The 15887-nt window shown below is 36.2% G+C and overlaps 1 protein-coding gene across 10 annotated transcripts in view; it reads left to right on the forward strand.

Moving 5' to 3' along the window:
* Nucleotides 1-2584: 2584 nt before the first annotated feature.
* The window catches only part of Unc79 (unc-79 homolog (C. elegans)), a 250138-nt gene continuing 236835 nt past the window's right edge, over nt 2585-15887 (forward strand). For 9 of the 10 annotated variants that reach the window (XM_013517282.1, XM_013517285.1, XM_013517286.1 and 6 more), the window contains exon 1: nt 4235-4308. In XM_013517282.1, coding sequence (XP_013372736.1) covers nt 4287-4308 — 22 coding nt within the window. In that variant the 5' untranslated portion in view covers nt 4235-4286. Of the gene's footprint in view, nt 2624-4234; nt 4309-15887 lie in introns of those variants that run through there. The other variant, XM_013517287.1, reaches the window with a different exon arrangement.

The following is a 15887-nucleotide window of genomic DNA, read 5'->3' on the forward strand; positions in this document are numbered from 1 at the left end:
CCACACAAAGTACCAGCCCTGCCACACAGCATGAAGTTAGAAATCAATTACAAAAAACTAGTAAGTATATAGATTTGTGGAAATTAAACCATACACTCTTTTTTTTTTTTTTGGTTTTTTGGTTTTTCTCCGGTACCGGGAACTGAACTCACGACCTTGCACTTGCCAGGCAGGTGCTTTGCCGCTGAGCTAAATCCCCAGCCCCGAGAATTCTTGTCTATGTACATAAGGGCAAGAATGTTCATTGCAACTTTTTTGTAATAAAAAGTGGAACTAATCTAAGTTTTTATCAACAAGATAGTAAGTAAATTAATTGTGGGATATTTAAACAATGAATAACTATACAGTATTAGAAGTTAATAAATTACTGGTTAGTCAATATGATTAAGTCAAAATGCAACATTAAGCAAAACACAAGTTTAGAAAGACATGTACAATTTGGTAATAAGTACATAAACATGTGAAGCAGGGCTGGGGGTTGGAGCTCAGTGGTAGAGTACTTGCCTAGCATGGAGAAGGTCCTGGGTTCCATGCCCAGCACAGCAAAAACAAACAAACAAAAAACCCCAGCAAAACAATATGTATTGCTTATGAAAATAGACATACATAGTGTTTATGTAGTTACCCTATCTGAAGTTTTATCTTAGCCAAAATTTCAACTCTTTCAGTACAAATTATCTCTTTCCTTACTTTGATAGATTTCTTTTTAGTATTTACAAGTACTCAGTGTACTATGTATTTTACTTTTTAACTTCTTTTGTCTTTCCCACTATTAGCTCCATTTAGTAGAGATACTTTTTCTCATTTCACTTTAGGATTCCCAGTTCTTAGAACAGTGTTTGGTATATAATAGGCACTCAATAGGTGGTCACTGAACAAATAAATGAATGAATAAGATATAAGGACATAGTTGACCACAAATTCAGAATAATTTTTATTTGGTTAGCTTTTTCCTTTTTTTTTTTTTTTTTTTTTTTTGGTTTTTTTTCGTTACCACCGGGAATTGCGCTTGCCAGGCAGGCACTTTTGTTTTTGAGAAAGGGTCTTGCTATGTAGTTTAGGCTGACCTTCAACTCACCATAGCCTATGCTGGTCTCAAACTTATGGTGATCCCCCTGGCTCAGCCTCCCAAGTGCTGGGATTACAAGTGTACATCACCATGCCTGGCTTCATTTTGTGTTCTTGAGACTGGGTCTCCCTGTGTAATTTAGGCTGGCCTTGAACTCACTAGGTAGTCCATATTGACCTCTAACTTGTGGCTATCCTCCTGCCTCAGCCTCTTGAGTGCTGAGATTACAAGCATGTACCACCACACCTGACCTAGAATAATTTTTATATGGTCTTTTAATACCTCTGAAATGTTTTATTTTGAAATGTAAAATATCTAATGCAATACAACAAAACATTAACATCTGATGGGTAATTGTAGTAGTGCTCATGACACTATTTTTTATTTATTTATTTATTTCCTTTGGAATGCTAGGAATTGAACTTAGAGTCTCATGCATGGTATGCAAGCACTTTATCACTGAGGTATACCCTTAGACTCCCTTTTTATTTTTATTTATTTAATTTTTTCCAGACCCCCTTTTAAAAAAGGAATTTATTTTTGAAGAACTTCATTAAACAATAGAAGAAGCAAAATAGTGAAGATTTTGAAGAATATTATATCAGAGAAGTCAAGGTAAGAGGGAATTTAGAAAAGCAGCGGAAAGATATTTCAGCTGCTGACATTTGTCACCAAGGGATAAAGCATTTGGCAAAACTGGTTTTGTTTGCAAACTCTGCATCCGGTGACAAACACAACTCATTCACCTGTCCCACACAAACATGGCTATCTATTTCAAAATTTTAGAACATAATAAGTTTGTGAACCGAAGTACCATTGTATCAATTAAAGAAATAATTTCAGGTTTTCAAGTGTCTGAAACAGTCAGAACTGACTTGAATGTATTGGGTTCATTTAACAACTTGAGCAATATTGCCAAAACAGCTTACCAGGAATTGTTCTAGATTCCCATAGTATACTCATTTAACCCTAGCAATGGCTTTTGGTTTTGACTATATATGACCATCCTTCAGGTGAGGATATTGAGGCATAGAGAAGTTAAAGGACTTGCATAAGATCACACAGTTTATGAGGCAGAACTGAAATTCAAACCTAGGCTAAATTTGGGATCATGACCTTAATAACATTATATTCTCTGTGGGGTAATGGGAGGCATAATGACATATGGCAGGATGGGTAAACAGATTAAGGGAGAATAGTTTTCCAATTCATACTTTGTCCTTTGTTTCTGTGTTATGCAAAATACCTCTTTTCCCTTAAAAAACTCAATTACTATTTTCTTTATCAGAACCTCAAGTTTCCCAGAAAGGTCTAAATAAATCCTTGAACTTTCTTTTAATCATACAAAATGTTTGTCATCTTCTCAGAACTGTTCATTACATTCATATTATCTTCAGAACAATTCTGATTTATTTTTGTACCAGATTACCTCTGCATCATCATTCTTCACAGGATAATTTATCTCTGAAAACTGGAACATCTCCTTTGGCTGCGTTTTTGGGGATGAACAGTGGACGAGAGCCCTGTCAGAGAATCCAGCATGCAAGCAGTGAGGTGAGGGCATCCAGTCACCCTGATAAGGCAATTCACTACCCCTTGGGAATATTTTTTGCAAATACCATGAAAGTTGGCCACTGTGTTCATCATAATAGGCAGCTTCTCTGTTGTTTGTAGGTTTTTCACCTGGCTACTGAAAACATCTTTTCTTGATATTTGTTCACAATATTTTTCCTAATTGTCAAAGATTTCATTTGGATATTTGGTATATAGCATGCAGAATTTACTATTCTTTCCCCTAAAATACAGATTTTTTTTTTGATATGATGTACAAACGTTGACTTAAGTCAATCTTAAAAATCACCAGTCAACTTCTAGTTGCTATAGGTTTTGCTAAACCACCTTGTTATGATCACTTCCTCCTCAGCTTTGACAAAGTAAACTAAATAAAAACGCTCATAATGGTTGGCAGCTGTATAGTACCTTAATTTTAAAAGGACTTTCACATCCATTATATATTTGACCTCCTCAATAACTGTTTATGTGACAGTTATTGGCAGGCTGTATTGCTCCCATTCTACAGATAAAAAAATTGAGGTTTAGGGATACTAAAAGATTAGTTCTGGGGGAGTGTAAGAAATGGGTTTTGAGTTTGATTCTTTCCTGCCTCCAAGTCTAGGCTCAGAATGCCTGTCCACTTTGTAGAGAACTCTTTAGCATCTTCCTATTAATATGCATGACGCTCTTTTTTGTTGCCTTCCATTTCTACTGGCTTCGGTTTCCCAGAAGAGGGGCTTCCTAAAGTGCTGGTGTCCAGACTGGACAGTTGCAAACAAGCACACCTGGGTTCTTCCTGTCTCCAGTCTCTCGTCTTCCTCCTCTATGGCCCTTCCAGTTTCACCATCCGTGCATCTCTTTTCTCTAGCCCCAACTTCTCCAAGACCCCCCCCTCCCCCCGGCAGTGAGACCTCCCATCCCTAATTATCCGCAGGAGAGCCCATCCGCTAGGGGAGGCGGAGGGCACGGACCGCAGCGCGCGGGGAAGCCATGCTGAGTGTTACTTCTGCATTTCCTTCCTTGCGGTCCTCTGGAGCATCCTCGCCGCCCTCCGGCCCCAGTTCTCTCCAGCCCGCCCCGGATCCGCCTCCTTCTCCTTCCTCCCGGCGGTTGAGGCGAAGCGTGGGACGCACCTGTGTCCCTCTCCGGTCACCCCGTTGAGGCGCTGGGGGCTGCTCCGGGAGCAGGATTTACAGGCCCGGAGAACGCCAATGGGAGATCCAAATGGTCGGGGACTCCGGCACTTTAAGAGGCTTTTCTCTGGGAAACACCCGTCCCCTCCGAGCGCCTTATGAATGGAAATACTCCTCCCCCGGTCGAGCCCATTTTCCCATTTCACCAGGAGCCGCAGCTCGCTCTCTCCTTTCGGTCTCCCCGCCCACATCAACGCGGGCAGCTCCAGGAGGGGACGGACAGGAAGCCTTTGGCCGCCTATTAAATCCCACCCATTTCTCCGGGGGCGATTTCCTAACCTTCCGGGACCGAATTCTGCAATTTGATGTGCGTTTTGTCCGAATGGTAGCGACACGGGCCTAAGGGAGGGGGAAAGCGAGGGGGTGGGGGGTGGGGGGTATGCGCTCTTTTCCTCGCAACATCGCTGGCGGAGCGAGGGAGCTCACAGGACACAGATTTTGGGGCAAAGCCTTTCCATCTGGACAGCACCATGTCCACCAAAGCGGAGCAGTGTAAGTAGCAGCCGGCCCGGCATTCTGGCCCGGCCTCCGGCTGGGAGCTATCGCAGTTGCGGCGTTTGCGGCTGCTGGGAGACCTTGGCATTGTGCTGGTGCGGGGGTGGGTGCTGAGGTTGGGGCGGGTGGGGGGTGGGGGTGGAGGCGAAGGTGGGGGAGGGTGGACGGTAATGGAAACGCGGCGCTGTCCCCGGTGCTGAAAAACAATGCGGTCTTCTCAGGCTTGTGGTGGGGTTTCGCAAGACTAAAAGACCCTGCGAAATGAAATTGAAATGGGGTCATTCTCGGGAAAAGAGACCTCGTATCTTTCAGATAAACATTTCAGTATCTCTTGTTGGAGTGGGGGAAGGGGGCAGCGGCAAATCAGGGGCGGGGAACTGTCAGTTGCAACCAAAGCCTGCCTGGCCTTCTGAGCATGCCCAGTTCTTGGTGCTGGAGCCATCGGGGAGTTTGAGTCTGCAGTTTCCACTTCGGGTTGAAGAGGCAAGAAGGGATAGAATAGGGAGGGAGCGAAAAGTCAGGCAGAATTCTGAATTCAGTACAAGGAAAACCAACTCACGAATACCAATACTAATGCTAGACTAACCACAACCATGAGGTGCTTACAACAAAGTGAAAGAGGTGCTGGGAAAATGATCTAATTATTTTTCAAAGAGCAGGCTTCTTTTGTAGGACAGCTCACACAAACTAAAAAATAGCACAGGAAGGTTGTGGTTGTCCCAGTAATGACTGGCTGTGTTCTTGGTCGGAAACAACCTGCTAACTCCTTGTGGAGAGAGGAGGAAGTTTCTAAGATAGTCCTCATAATCTTTCTTATGGCAGTGTGCACTAGAAGGCCTTGGGTATGCACTTGGTAGACTGATCAATGTGATACATTTTCCTGAGTGCACTGGAGGGATTCAGGAGCTTAAACTTCTGGTTGTAAATAAAGGATTTTTTTTTAAGCAATAAATTTTAAAAAGTAACCCAGAATTTATTCATCTAAATGACCCCCGTTTCTTCCAGAGCAGTATATTCTTATGTTGCTAATGCTGTCCCTATTTAAAAGTCCCTGTAATTCTTATTTGGAATGATTATGAAAGCCATTTTATGAGACATTTTAAGAGATCTTGCATATGATAAACTGCAGGATAGTATGTCATTTATTCACCAGTAAACTGAAGACTCATAGAATTCCCAGACTGATAGTTTTTAGCAAGAATTGTGCCTGCCTGCCTACCATCCAGTGCTTGTACCTCTTTACATTGTTTCTGGAATCTAGAAGATTGGAGTTTGAATCCTAGTTCTGCCTCTGTTTGACCTTGGGCAAGAAAATTGACCTCTTGGAACTTTAGTTCCTCATCTGTAAACCTGGGGTAATAATGCTGATGGGATTGTTGTGATTAAAAATGAAAGAATACACATGAAAGGTTTAGTGAGCCAGCACACAGCATATACTCAATAAATGATTTCTCTCATACTGACAAATATTTTCCACTTAAATAGTCCATCTCTTCTAAATGGTAGGAAAACTTTTTTGTGTGATTTTTTTGGCCTATTTCCAAAAGTGAAACATATCCTCACAATTAGATTCTGCTTCTACAGTGGCTTAAAAAAAACAAAAACTGGATGCATTCTCTTCTGAGTAATAGTAACATAGTTGGGACCAGGGTAGTATTTTCCACTGGAGAATATCATATGCTTGGACATTTTATTATAGTGTGGCTGTTTAAAAACCCACTACCTGTCATTTGATTTTACAGTTACACATATTACGTAAGTAAATTCAGGTTAAAGCCAGTGAATATTGCTGTTCTTTTACTGTGTTTTCTCCCTTGTTACATTTTTTACATACTCTGGGTGTTTTGTCTTGTCTTTTTTCTGGACAGTGAATGCCAGAATGAATAAAATCTCTATGTAGACTTGGTTGTACAGTGCAACTTGTAGACTTAAATGACTGTTTTAGATTTGTTTGCAAAAAAAAAAATATTTTCATCTGTCAAGGATGAAAGATACTGTATTTGGAGCAACAATGTGTGGATTTGAGTTTTGCATATTCTTCTGATTAACTGGGGAGACATGGTGTAATTAATTTAATAGTTTTGTATCTCAGAATTTCCATCTGTAAAGAATAATAGTGGTAGCAGATATCTTTAATCCTAGGGTTGGAGGGCAAAGGAGGTAAATGTGAGAAAGGCTGTGAAAAGGATAAGAATGTTTTGGGTGTTCTTTAAGTGTTTTCTTTAGAGTAAAGATAAGTTAGAAATCTTTTTTCTTTTCCTTTTACATGCACCGATGTGAATGCACTGACACTCCAGTGCATATTACGTACCTGAAAATAGAACAAAAATATGAAGAGCTGCATAGTTGATGTTCATGAAGGATAAATGCATTTTAGAGGAGAAGTTATATCTTGGTGATAGTTTATCCTTGGACTTGGTAGGAGTAGGCTGGGGGACAGACAAAGAAAAAGGAGAACCATGAGATTTTTCTTTTCTACTGGGTGTGAAAATCACCAGAAGGGAATTTGTTTCTCCTTTGCATTTAGGAGCATACACAGTACCAAGAGGAAGAGTTACACTTGTGAACCAAAGGGGAAGAGTTATGCTTAATATAATTTCAAAATATTATTTCTATTACTCTTCCTGGAGCCTCTTGATGTAGGCAAGGGTTTCACTGGTACAGGAAGTGGGCATAGTTTGGTTGAACCAGCAAGAGGAATTATTTGTATTTCACCCCAAATAGATTACGTGACTTACCTTTAAAGTGTAATGTATTGCAGAGATTTTAAAAAGTTTTAAAAAATTGTATGTAGTGGCATTTTATGAGGTAGATAAGGTGATGAAAGACAGGCTAGTTTTAGCAAAGATGTAATTTGGAACCTGTTTTTAAACATTCAGTCTATTTCCTGTGCTGTCTGCAGTCATGATAGGTGAAAGCTTCCTAGCACTTTCTTAGGGAATTGCACAATAAATTCTTTCTCCTCTAAATGCTTCTTTTTCTTACAGTCACAATTTACTACAGTGAAAATGTTTATGTAACTGATATAGAATTGGAAATAATAAAAATAAGAAATTAGGGTTTCTTTTATTTGGCATCTAAAGAGGAGTCTAACTTTTCCCAACCCCCACAACTTCCTCTATCTTCTAAGAGTTAAGCTGACTAATCTGGAGTACTTTGAAAATATTTTTTAAAATGAAGCTCTGCTCTTGAGAATAGCAGAATTTACTAAGAGTTGGGCTTCTAGCATCAGATTGCTGCCTCGTTTTGAATCCTGGCTGTGTCTCCTGCAAATTCTGTGACCTTGAACAACTTAACTTCTCTAAGCACTGATTATACCATGTATAAACTAGGTATAGTAATAGCTGTGAAGATTAAATGAGGTGATCCATGAAAAGTGCTTAGTATGGAACTTGGAACATAATGTGGGGTTACTAAATGAGAACTATTATTATCATTATCATCAAGTATGAAACTATATGTTTGTTGCCAAAATGTGGATACTTATAAAGTTTGGATCTAGCCTTCCAAATTATAACAGAATGAAAAGTGACTGTGCTATTATTTAAATGGGACATGGCCTATTAGACTACTCTCCTTTTATTTTCTTTGGGCCTCTTCTATAGTAAGCAGAAGGGGATCTTTGCATTGAAACTCCCTGACTTGATTTGTTTAGCCAGGCATGGGTGATGACCTAAATGACATTTCTAAGTCATGAACTGCCTATCCATCACCTTTTGTATTATAATGACAGTGTAGCAACTGGCAAATGTAAATCTCTTATATAAATATCCATCAAAATGCTTTTCAAATTAACCTGCTGATAATTTAGGTATAAGCTCAAAACAGCTAATTATAGCAATGATGTACATATTTTTAAAGTATTCACCCAACTCAGTATCTTTATCTTAGTAAGTAAAAACTTTTTTTACATTAGAGATAAACACTTTTCAGAGTATATCTAATTAGCGCTATGATTTGAAGTGAACCCTCTCTTATGCATATTTATGGGCCCTATTTAGATAGTTTAAAACTTTTGCCAGGGGATTGGGGCTGGGGATTTAGCTGGGGATTTAGCTCAGTGGGGCTGGGGATTTAGCTCAGTGGCACAGCGCTTGCCTGGCAAGCGCGACGTCATGAGTTCGATTCCTGGTACCGGAAAAAAATAAAAATAAAAAATAAAAAAAAAAAACAAAAAAAAAACCAAAAACTTTTGCCCATTATATGGTAATCATCCTAAAATAGAAAAGTACCTTTCCTTTGAATAGCACAACAATCAATATTCATTTGATATCTTTGCACAACATTTCTAACTTCTTATAGGAGAAATTCTAGTTTTATTTATATATGCAATAATTAGAGTATGGCTGTTAACTATACCTGTGGGTGCAAAAAGAGTAATAGTTTTTAGTTTTTGTTTTGAATTATGTTTCTATGTCATTTGACCCCGGTTGCTTTTCTGAGTGTTCTTACTCAGATTTTTTTTCCTAAGGGCTCTCTTCCTGCCCGTTAGAAATTGGATTTACCCAGGATTCCATCATCAGTCCTCTCTATGTCTCTTTTAAATCTCTCAGACTTAACTGCACCTACTTGCACGGTATCAGTTATCACCTCTATGTGGATGACCCCCAGAAGAATTTTATAGTACAAATATGTTTCTGGAATTAGGGGCCTCTCTCTATCCAGGAATCTTCTGTATATGACAAACTCCTTGTCTTCTGTCCCACACTGTTACTTATTTTGATATTACTAATATCAATAAATGATGCCACCACTTACCCATATCAAAAAATGAAAGTTTTTCCAAACTTCTTTTTGCTATAACTATTCAATAAGCCACCAAGCCCTGTGGATTCTAGCCCATGCCGCTTAATTGCTGTCCTACCTCTTTGCTCTAGTTACAGAGGACTATTTTTTTCAGTTTCTCCAATACATCCTGCCCTTTTTGCCTGATATGCTGTGTTTCCTTCTTTGACCCTCTTTTCTGCCTGTCTGATGCCTACTTATTTCTCAAGATTTAGCTTGGAAGCCTTGCCTGATTCCCCCTTTCTCCCATATGCTTTACTTGTGTGCTCACACTGTATTTCCATAATTAGTTTTCTTGTTTGTTGCTCCAATTTACTTTGTATGCAGATTGCATTGTGTTTAGTCTGTCTCTCCAACATGCAACCCATTGCCTGCAGTACAGTTTGCGCAAAAAATTGTTTCTTGAATAAGTGAAAATAATTGAAGTTGGATAAAATATCTCTTATAAGAAAGCATTACATAATCAAGTTTTGGGACATCAATATGAAGATTTATATTTTTGTTCATTTAAGGTTCTGTATTCCTTGCAGTGTGAACATTGTATAAAACTCATGCTTTCTAAATGTATTTTTAGGTAAATAAGACTACAGTTGTCTAAATTTAAAATATATTCTGTAAGTCAAATGTTATATATTTATATAACACATTACACTTTTACTGAACATTCATCATGGTTTTTGTTCTTTTCTAATTAGCTAAATTTTCCTTTTGTTTCTATATTCAGCGTAATTATGATTCCTAATTGGCAGGCAATCTTAGTACATAGCCCATTGTTTTTCCTTAAGATAAAGCAAAAATATTGGGATGTAGTTTTGCTTGGATTTTGTTTAAGTTTTCTGTATCAATTACTCAGCCAGTGAACAAGATTTAAATTGAGAATCTCATTTTGCAGAAGCATTGTGTTGGAAATTTATACACATTATTTCTTATGTTCTGAAAATATATGGATAATGCTGCATAAATATATACTTAGAAATGAAATGTTTATTGCATAAAAAAGTACAGTAAGTAAAAATACCTTTCTTTCAATAAGCTGGCTTCCTGTAGCATGGAAAGGGCTTCTAGTTCACTTAGAAGTTTTAGGTACTTTCAGTCTATGTGTTCTATTTCTGTCTTGTTTTTTCCTTCTAACCCTTTCAAGAACAATGTTCCTAAACAGCACACAGATTATATGTGAGCCTCATTTAATATTTGATGTGGGATTAAAATTGGAGGGTTCAATTTTAAGCATTTGAAGGTATCTCTCACTTTTATAGGTCCTAGAGACTTAGTCTGACACACAAATAAAATGAAAGGATGGGTGTATAAAGGATGAGTGTATATACATATACATGTATGAATATATGATGTCAATTTTAAGAATAAATGAGCTTGTCTCAAATAGAATTAGATGATAACTCATAATCATATAACCAAATTAGTATGCCAGAGTTACCTATATTTTAATCTTAAACTCCTTAGCAAGAACACTAGATATTTATTGTTTGTACCTAGTATGTGCTAGATACTTTGGACTATATTAATTTAGTCTCAAAATAGCTTTGAGAGACAAGTGTTGTTCTTTTCTTTTCTTTCTTTTTTTTAATTGTCTTTTTGAGACAGGGTCTTACTGTGCAGTTTAAGCTGGCCTTGAGCTCACTTTGTAGCCCAGGCTGGTCTCAAACTCATAGTAATTCTCTTGCCTCAGCCTCCCGAGTGCTGGGATTACAGGTGTGTGCCACCTCTCCTGGTATAAGTGTTGTTACATTGGTACTGTGGCTATAACTCTTAAGTTATAACTCTAATATCTTATTTTCTTGTTTAATCTTACCATCAACCAACCTAATTGTGGGATTTAGTATTTCTCTATTATAACAGCCTTTTAATTTATTTTCCTCTGTCTGCCTTTTTTTCTATCACATCTCTTGTTTCATAGCTACCTGAATAATCTGTCTAAAATACAAAGATCAAATGTCATCTTGTTCTTTAAAATACTTACATAATTTCCCATCTACTTTGACCTATATTAGAGGTTCACTTTTTAGGCAGTACAGTGAAATCTTCTTACCCGATATTTGAAATAGATGTAGAATAGATGCTCAAAATGTTCCATGATAGCATGAAAAAATTTCTTAGACACTTTCATTTTTATAGCACCATTTAAAAGTGCATTCCAGGTCTTCTTATGTCTTCTTTACAATGTGACACTTGTGAAAGGACTCACTGCCTAACATATACCCAGTATAGTGCAGAATAAATCCTTGTTTAAAATTGTAGATATTTGTTTAGGTTTTTTTGCGTAGTAATATCAAGTCGCTGGCCTACTATAAATGGCAGATCTGTGCCATAGGAGTAGTTGTTAAGCCTATTTTACTTCATCTTGTCTGTAGCTGAAAGATAATCACTGTGTATTAATCTGCTAGGGCTGCTATAACAAAGAATCACAAACCACGTGGCTTGAAACAAGCTTATTTTCTCACAGTTCTGGAACTAGAGGTCTAGAATTAAGATTTTGCAAGAGCTGTACTCTTTCTATGAGCTTGAGGGAAGAATTCTTCCTTGCACTTCTCTTAGCTTCTGGTGGTGGCTAGTGGTCCTGGGTATACCTTGGCTTGCAGCTGCTTCATTCTAGCCTCTGCCTCTATCTACAAGTGGCCTTTGTCTCTATATCCAAATCTCTTTTTTTCTTAATAAAATCACCAGTACTTCTTTTTTTTTTTTTTGAGCTAGGGTCTTGCTGTTCACTTCAGATTGGCCTTGGACTCACTATGTAACCCAGACTAACCTTGAACTCAAGGCAATCTGCCTGCCTCAGCCTCTTGAATGGTGGGAATACAGGTATGTACCACAGCAGTTGGTGATTTAAGCTCATCTTAGTCCATCTTATCTTGATTAAATCTGCAAAGATGCTATTTCAAAATTAATGGTCACATTCAGGAGTTAGGAACTGAACATATTTTTTGGGGAGGGACACAACTGAACTCATTACAAACTTCATTGAAGTTTATTTGTGTCATTTCATTCTTACGTCTGATTCTGTTATCCAAAATATTAGCTGCCTTCCATTAATTTTTAATCAGTTATCAAAATAATATGCATTCTTATATGAAGTGACCAAAATAAAAATGTTGTTGAGGAAAAAAGAAGCACAAAAACCTTGTGACATGTTATTAAATAACTTGCTTCAAGTTGGTTGTGAACCATTGGTCAATATATTTTGGATATGACAGTTTTGCTAACTACTAAGCCAGTCTATTGTGGTTCCACTCAATCAATATTTCATCCTCTTGTCTCTTATTCAATAGATATTTATGAGGCCTACAAGTGTTGGGGACTGTACTGGGCTTTACAGGGGATTCCAGGCATGTTTTCCAGGGCATCATTCTTTGTAGAGATGTAGACACTCTCTTCAGCTTTCTTTGATACTCTGTCTAGATCACTAAAGAAATAGGAAATTGAAATGAACTTGGCTTGACTTATTTATGGATAGACAAAAGTTGTTTCTTGTGACCATTGTTACTGTTTTTTTAAGCTAGAAGCTAATTTTTTTAATATGGAACACTTCACGAATATGCGTGTCATCCTTGCTCAGGGGCCATGCTAATCTTCTCTGTATTGTTCCAATTTTAGCACATGTGCTGCCAAAGCGAGCACTAGAAGCCAAATTTTTGTAGAGAATTTTATTAGAGTCTTCGCTTTTCTCCAACCTTATTTTTAATTTTTGTTTTTCTGGATTTCTTTTTTAAATTCTTCCAATTTAAATTATAATCAAGTTGTATAGCTCCAGAAAAAAACTTTATTGTATTTTTATAACTATCACATTAAATTTATAAAATAACATGTAGGAATAACTGGCATCTTTATAATGTTGAATCTTACTGTCTAAGAATGGGGTATGCCTTTCCATTTGTTCATTTTTGTGCATTTCCAGGGATGTTTTATAATTTTCCCCATAGATTTTGGAATTTCTTATTCAGCTTATACTTGATATTTTCTTTTGTCTTTTTTTGCCATTATAATTAGTGTAAATTTTTCTTCTGTCTTAGAGTTTTTATATATTGAAGCTCTTGGTTTTCACATTCTAATTTTACAACTACTGATTTTCTTTTTGTAGTCATTTTCTATCTATTCTTTTCACTTTTCAAGATATGTAATTATTTGTCAACAAATAAAAATAGTTTTATCGTGTGTTTTAATTCAAATTTTATGCTTTTGGTTGCTTTCTGTTTTCTAATTGCATTGGCAAATATCTTCAACACAGTGTTAAATATAGCAGAGATAGTAGGCGTTCTTGTCTTGTTTTTAACTTTAGTAGGACAGCCTCTGGAATTTCTTTATTAAGATATTCTTTTGGACTGAGGCACTATGTTGAGGAAGTATCCATCCATCCATTAAATTCTACTTTATTGATTTTTTTTACCTTAATGGATATCAAAACTAATTCATTTTCTGTATCTGTCAAGACTGTAAAATGTCTTTTAATATTACTAATAAGTTGGACAGGATTTTCTCATATTTTACTAAGAAATATTATGTCATTGATAGTAATAAAGTGAGTTTGTAAATTTTCTTTCTTTGCTGTGGAATAAGTAGCGTTGTGGTTATCTTATCTTTACAGTTTGTTAGAGTTCCCCCATAAAACTGTCTGTCTGATACTTTTTCTATAGTAGAACTTTAATTTCTTTCTCTATGTGTCTGTGACACTTACTTCATTTAGATTTTTTGTTTCTTCTGGAGTCAAACTTGGTAAGTTTTATTCCCTGAGAAATTATGCATTTCATATAAGTTTTCAATTTGTTTACATAGAATTATGCAGAAGAATCTCTTAGAAGTTTAAAAAAATTCCTTATTTTTATGTTTATTTTCTTTGTCATTTCTAATGCTGTATATTTAATGTCATGTATTTGTGCTTTCCCCCCGCCTCCTGCTTTTTTTTTTAATTGGGTTAGATAGTGCTTTGTCTATTTCATTGATTTTTTTTTCTCCCCCAAGGGAAAGACTCATTTTTTGGATTTATTAAGTCTACTGTGAGTTTTTTTTTGGGGGGGGAAGCTCTAAGTTAATTTCAGCTTTTATTATTGATTTTTGTTTATTTTTCCTTATTTCTTGGTTTTATTTTAATATTCCTTTCTAGATTTTGCACTGGCTATTAATTTATTTTTGTTTTTATCAAAATAGGCATTTCATACAATATCTTTTTCTTAGATATTTCTTTTAGTTATAGTCCAGAGATTCTCATAATGTCAGGCTTTTATTAGGAGTATTTTCTAGACATTTTGTAGTGGGATTTGTATTTTGTCTTTGACCCAAAGTTTATTTAAAAATATGTAAACTTGCATGTGGAGAAGGCCTTTTAAAAAAAATTTTGTTATTGATTTCTAGTTTTATTGCTTTATGTTCTGCAGAAACTATATTATTTTGAGTCTTTAGAACTTTGAGGTTTTCTTTGTGTGCTATGATTTGATTTTATAAATGTCCCATGTGTACTTGAAAAGAAATTATAATTTCTATTATGGATACAAGAATATCAGAGTTTGACAAATATTTATATGATACTTAATTATGTTATTTAGCTCTTCTATATCACTAATAATTTTTGGTTCCCTTGATGTTGGATCGTGAGAGGTATGTTAAAGTCTTCTAATATTAGTGTGTTCTGTCTATTTCTCCTTGCATCCTCTAGAGGTTACTGCTTAATGGAAGTTATTGCTGTGCTACTGAGTGCATAAATGTTGTATAATATCCTCATTTTGAATTTCAGCCTTAAGCATTTTATAGTATACTTCTTTATATATTTAGGGCTTTTTGATCTGAATTCCACCTTACCATCATCAAGATTATGACCTGTTTTCTTTTTGTGTTTGCCTGGCATATATTTCTCTATCCTTTTAACTCTTTTGAATCTTTTTGTTTTAGGTGTATATCTTGTATTCTGCATAATGTTGGATGTTGCTTTATTAGGCAATCTAAAAATCCTTTTCTTTCAATAAGTGAGTTAAACACATTTATATCTATCAATATGATTAATGTGTTTGGCCTCAGTTCTTATCATATTGGTTTATTTTTGTCTCTATAAATGCTATTTTATTAAAATGTGTTTTATTTGCTCCTTTGTTCTATTCATTAATGTTATACTAGTATCTTGATATTAAAGCATTAGTCCACCTTTTTTGGGATTAATTGGTTCTCTACATTGTATCATAATGGAATTAGCTTGTAGTATTTTCTTCTCCTGCCCTCTTTCTATCCTAGTATGATATAATATCCCTTTATTTCCAATTAATGCTTTTTACAAAATCATATCCATAGGCACTTCTAATTTTTAGTAATTGTGCCATGTCTACCGTATTATCTCCCTTATAATCATGGTTTAGCTTTGCTCTACAGGTAACAGTTATAGTTAATACCACTCATACTACTGTCTCTCAGTACTTTTGATTGTCTAAATCTCCTTTTTTAACAGATTCCTTAGGAAGGCCCACAGGATCAATATTCCTTGTGTTTTGGCAAGTTTATAAGATTTGTTTGCAGCTTTATACTTGAAGGTCAGTTTGGGTAGATATAAAATCCTTGACTTACACTTCTCTTACTTGAGTATCTTAAACTTGTTTGTTGTTGGGATCAAGAACTGGTGAAAAGTCTGATGAAAATCTTGCTTTCTTTCTCTTAATAGTGGCTTAATATTTTTGCCTGGTTCCCCAAAAGATTTTTTATTTTTCTTTAAATTAGCTTTCTAAGGGCTGGGGATATAATCCAGTGGCACAAGTGCCTGCTTGGCAAGCACAGGGTCCTCAGTTTGATTCCCAGTACCA

The sequence above is a fragment of the Chinchilla lanigera genome, unplaced genomic scaffold (genome assembly GCF_000276665.1).
Source record: "Chinchilla lanigera isolate Chin_1 unplaced genomic scaffold, ChiLan1.0 scaffold00037, whole genome shotgun sequence".
NCBI lineage: Eukaryota > Metazoa > Chordata > Mammalia > Rodentia > Chinchillidae > Chinchilla > Chinchilla lanigera.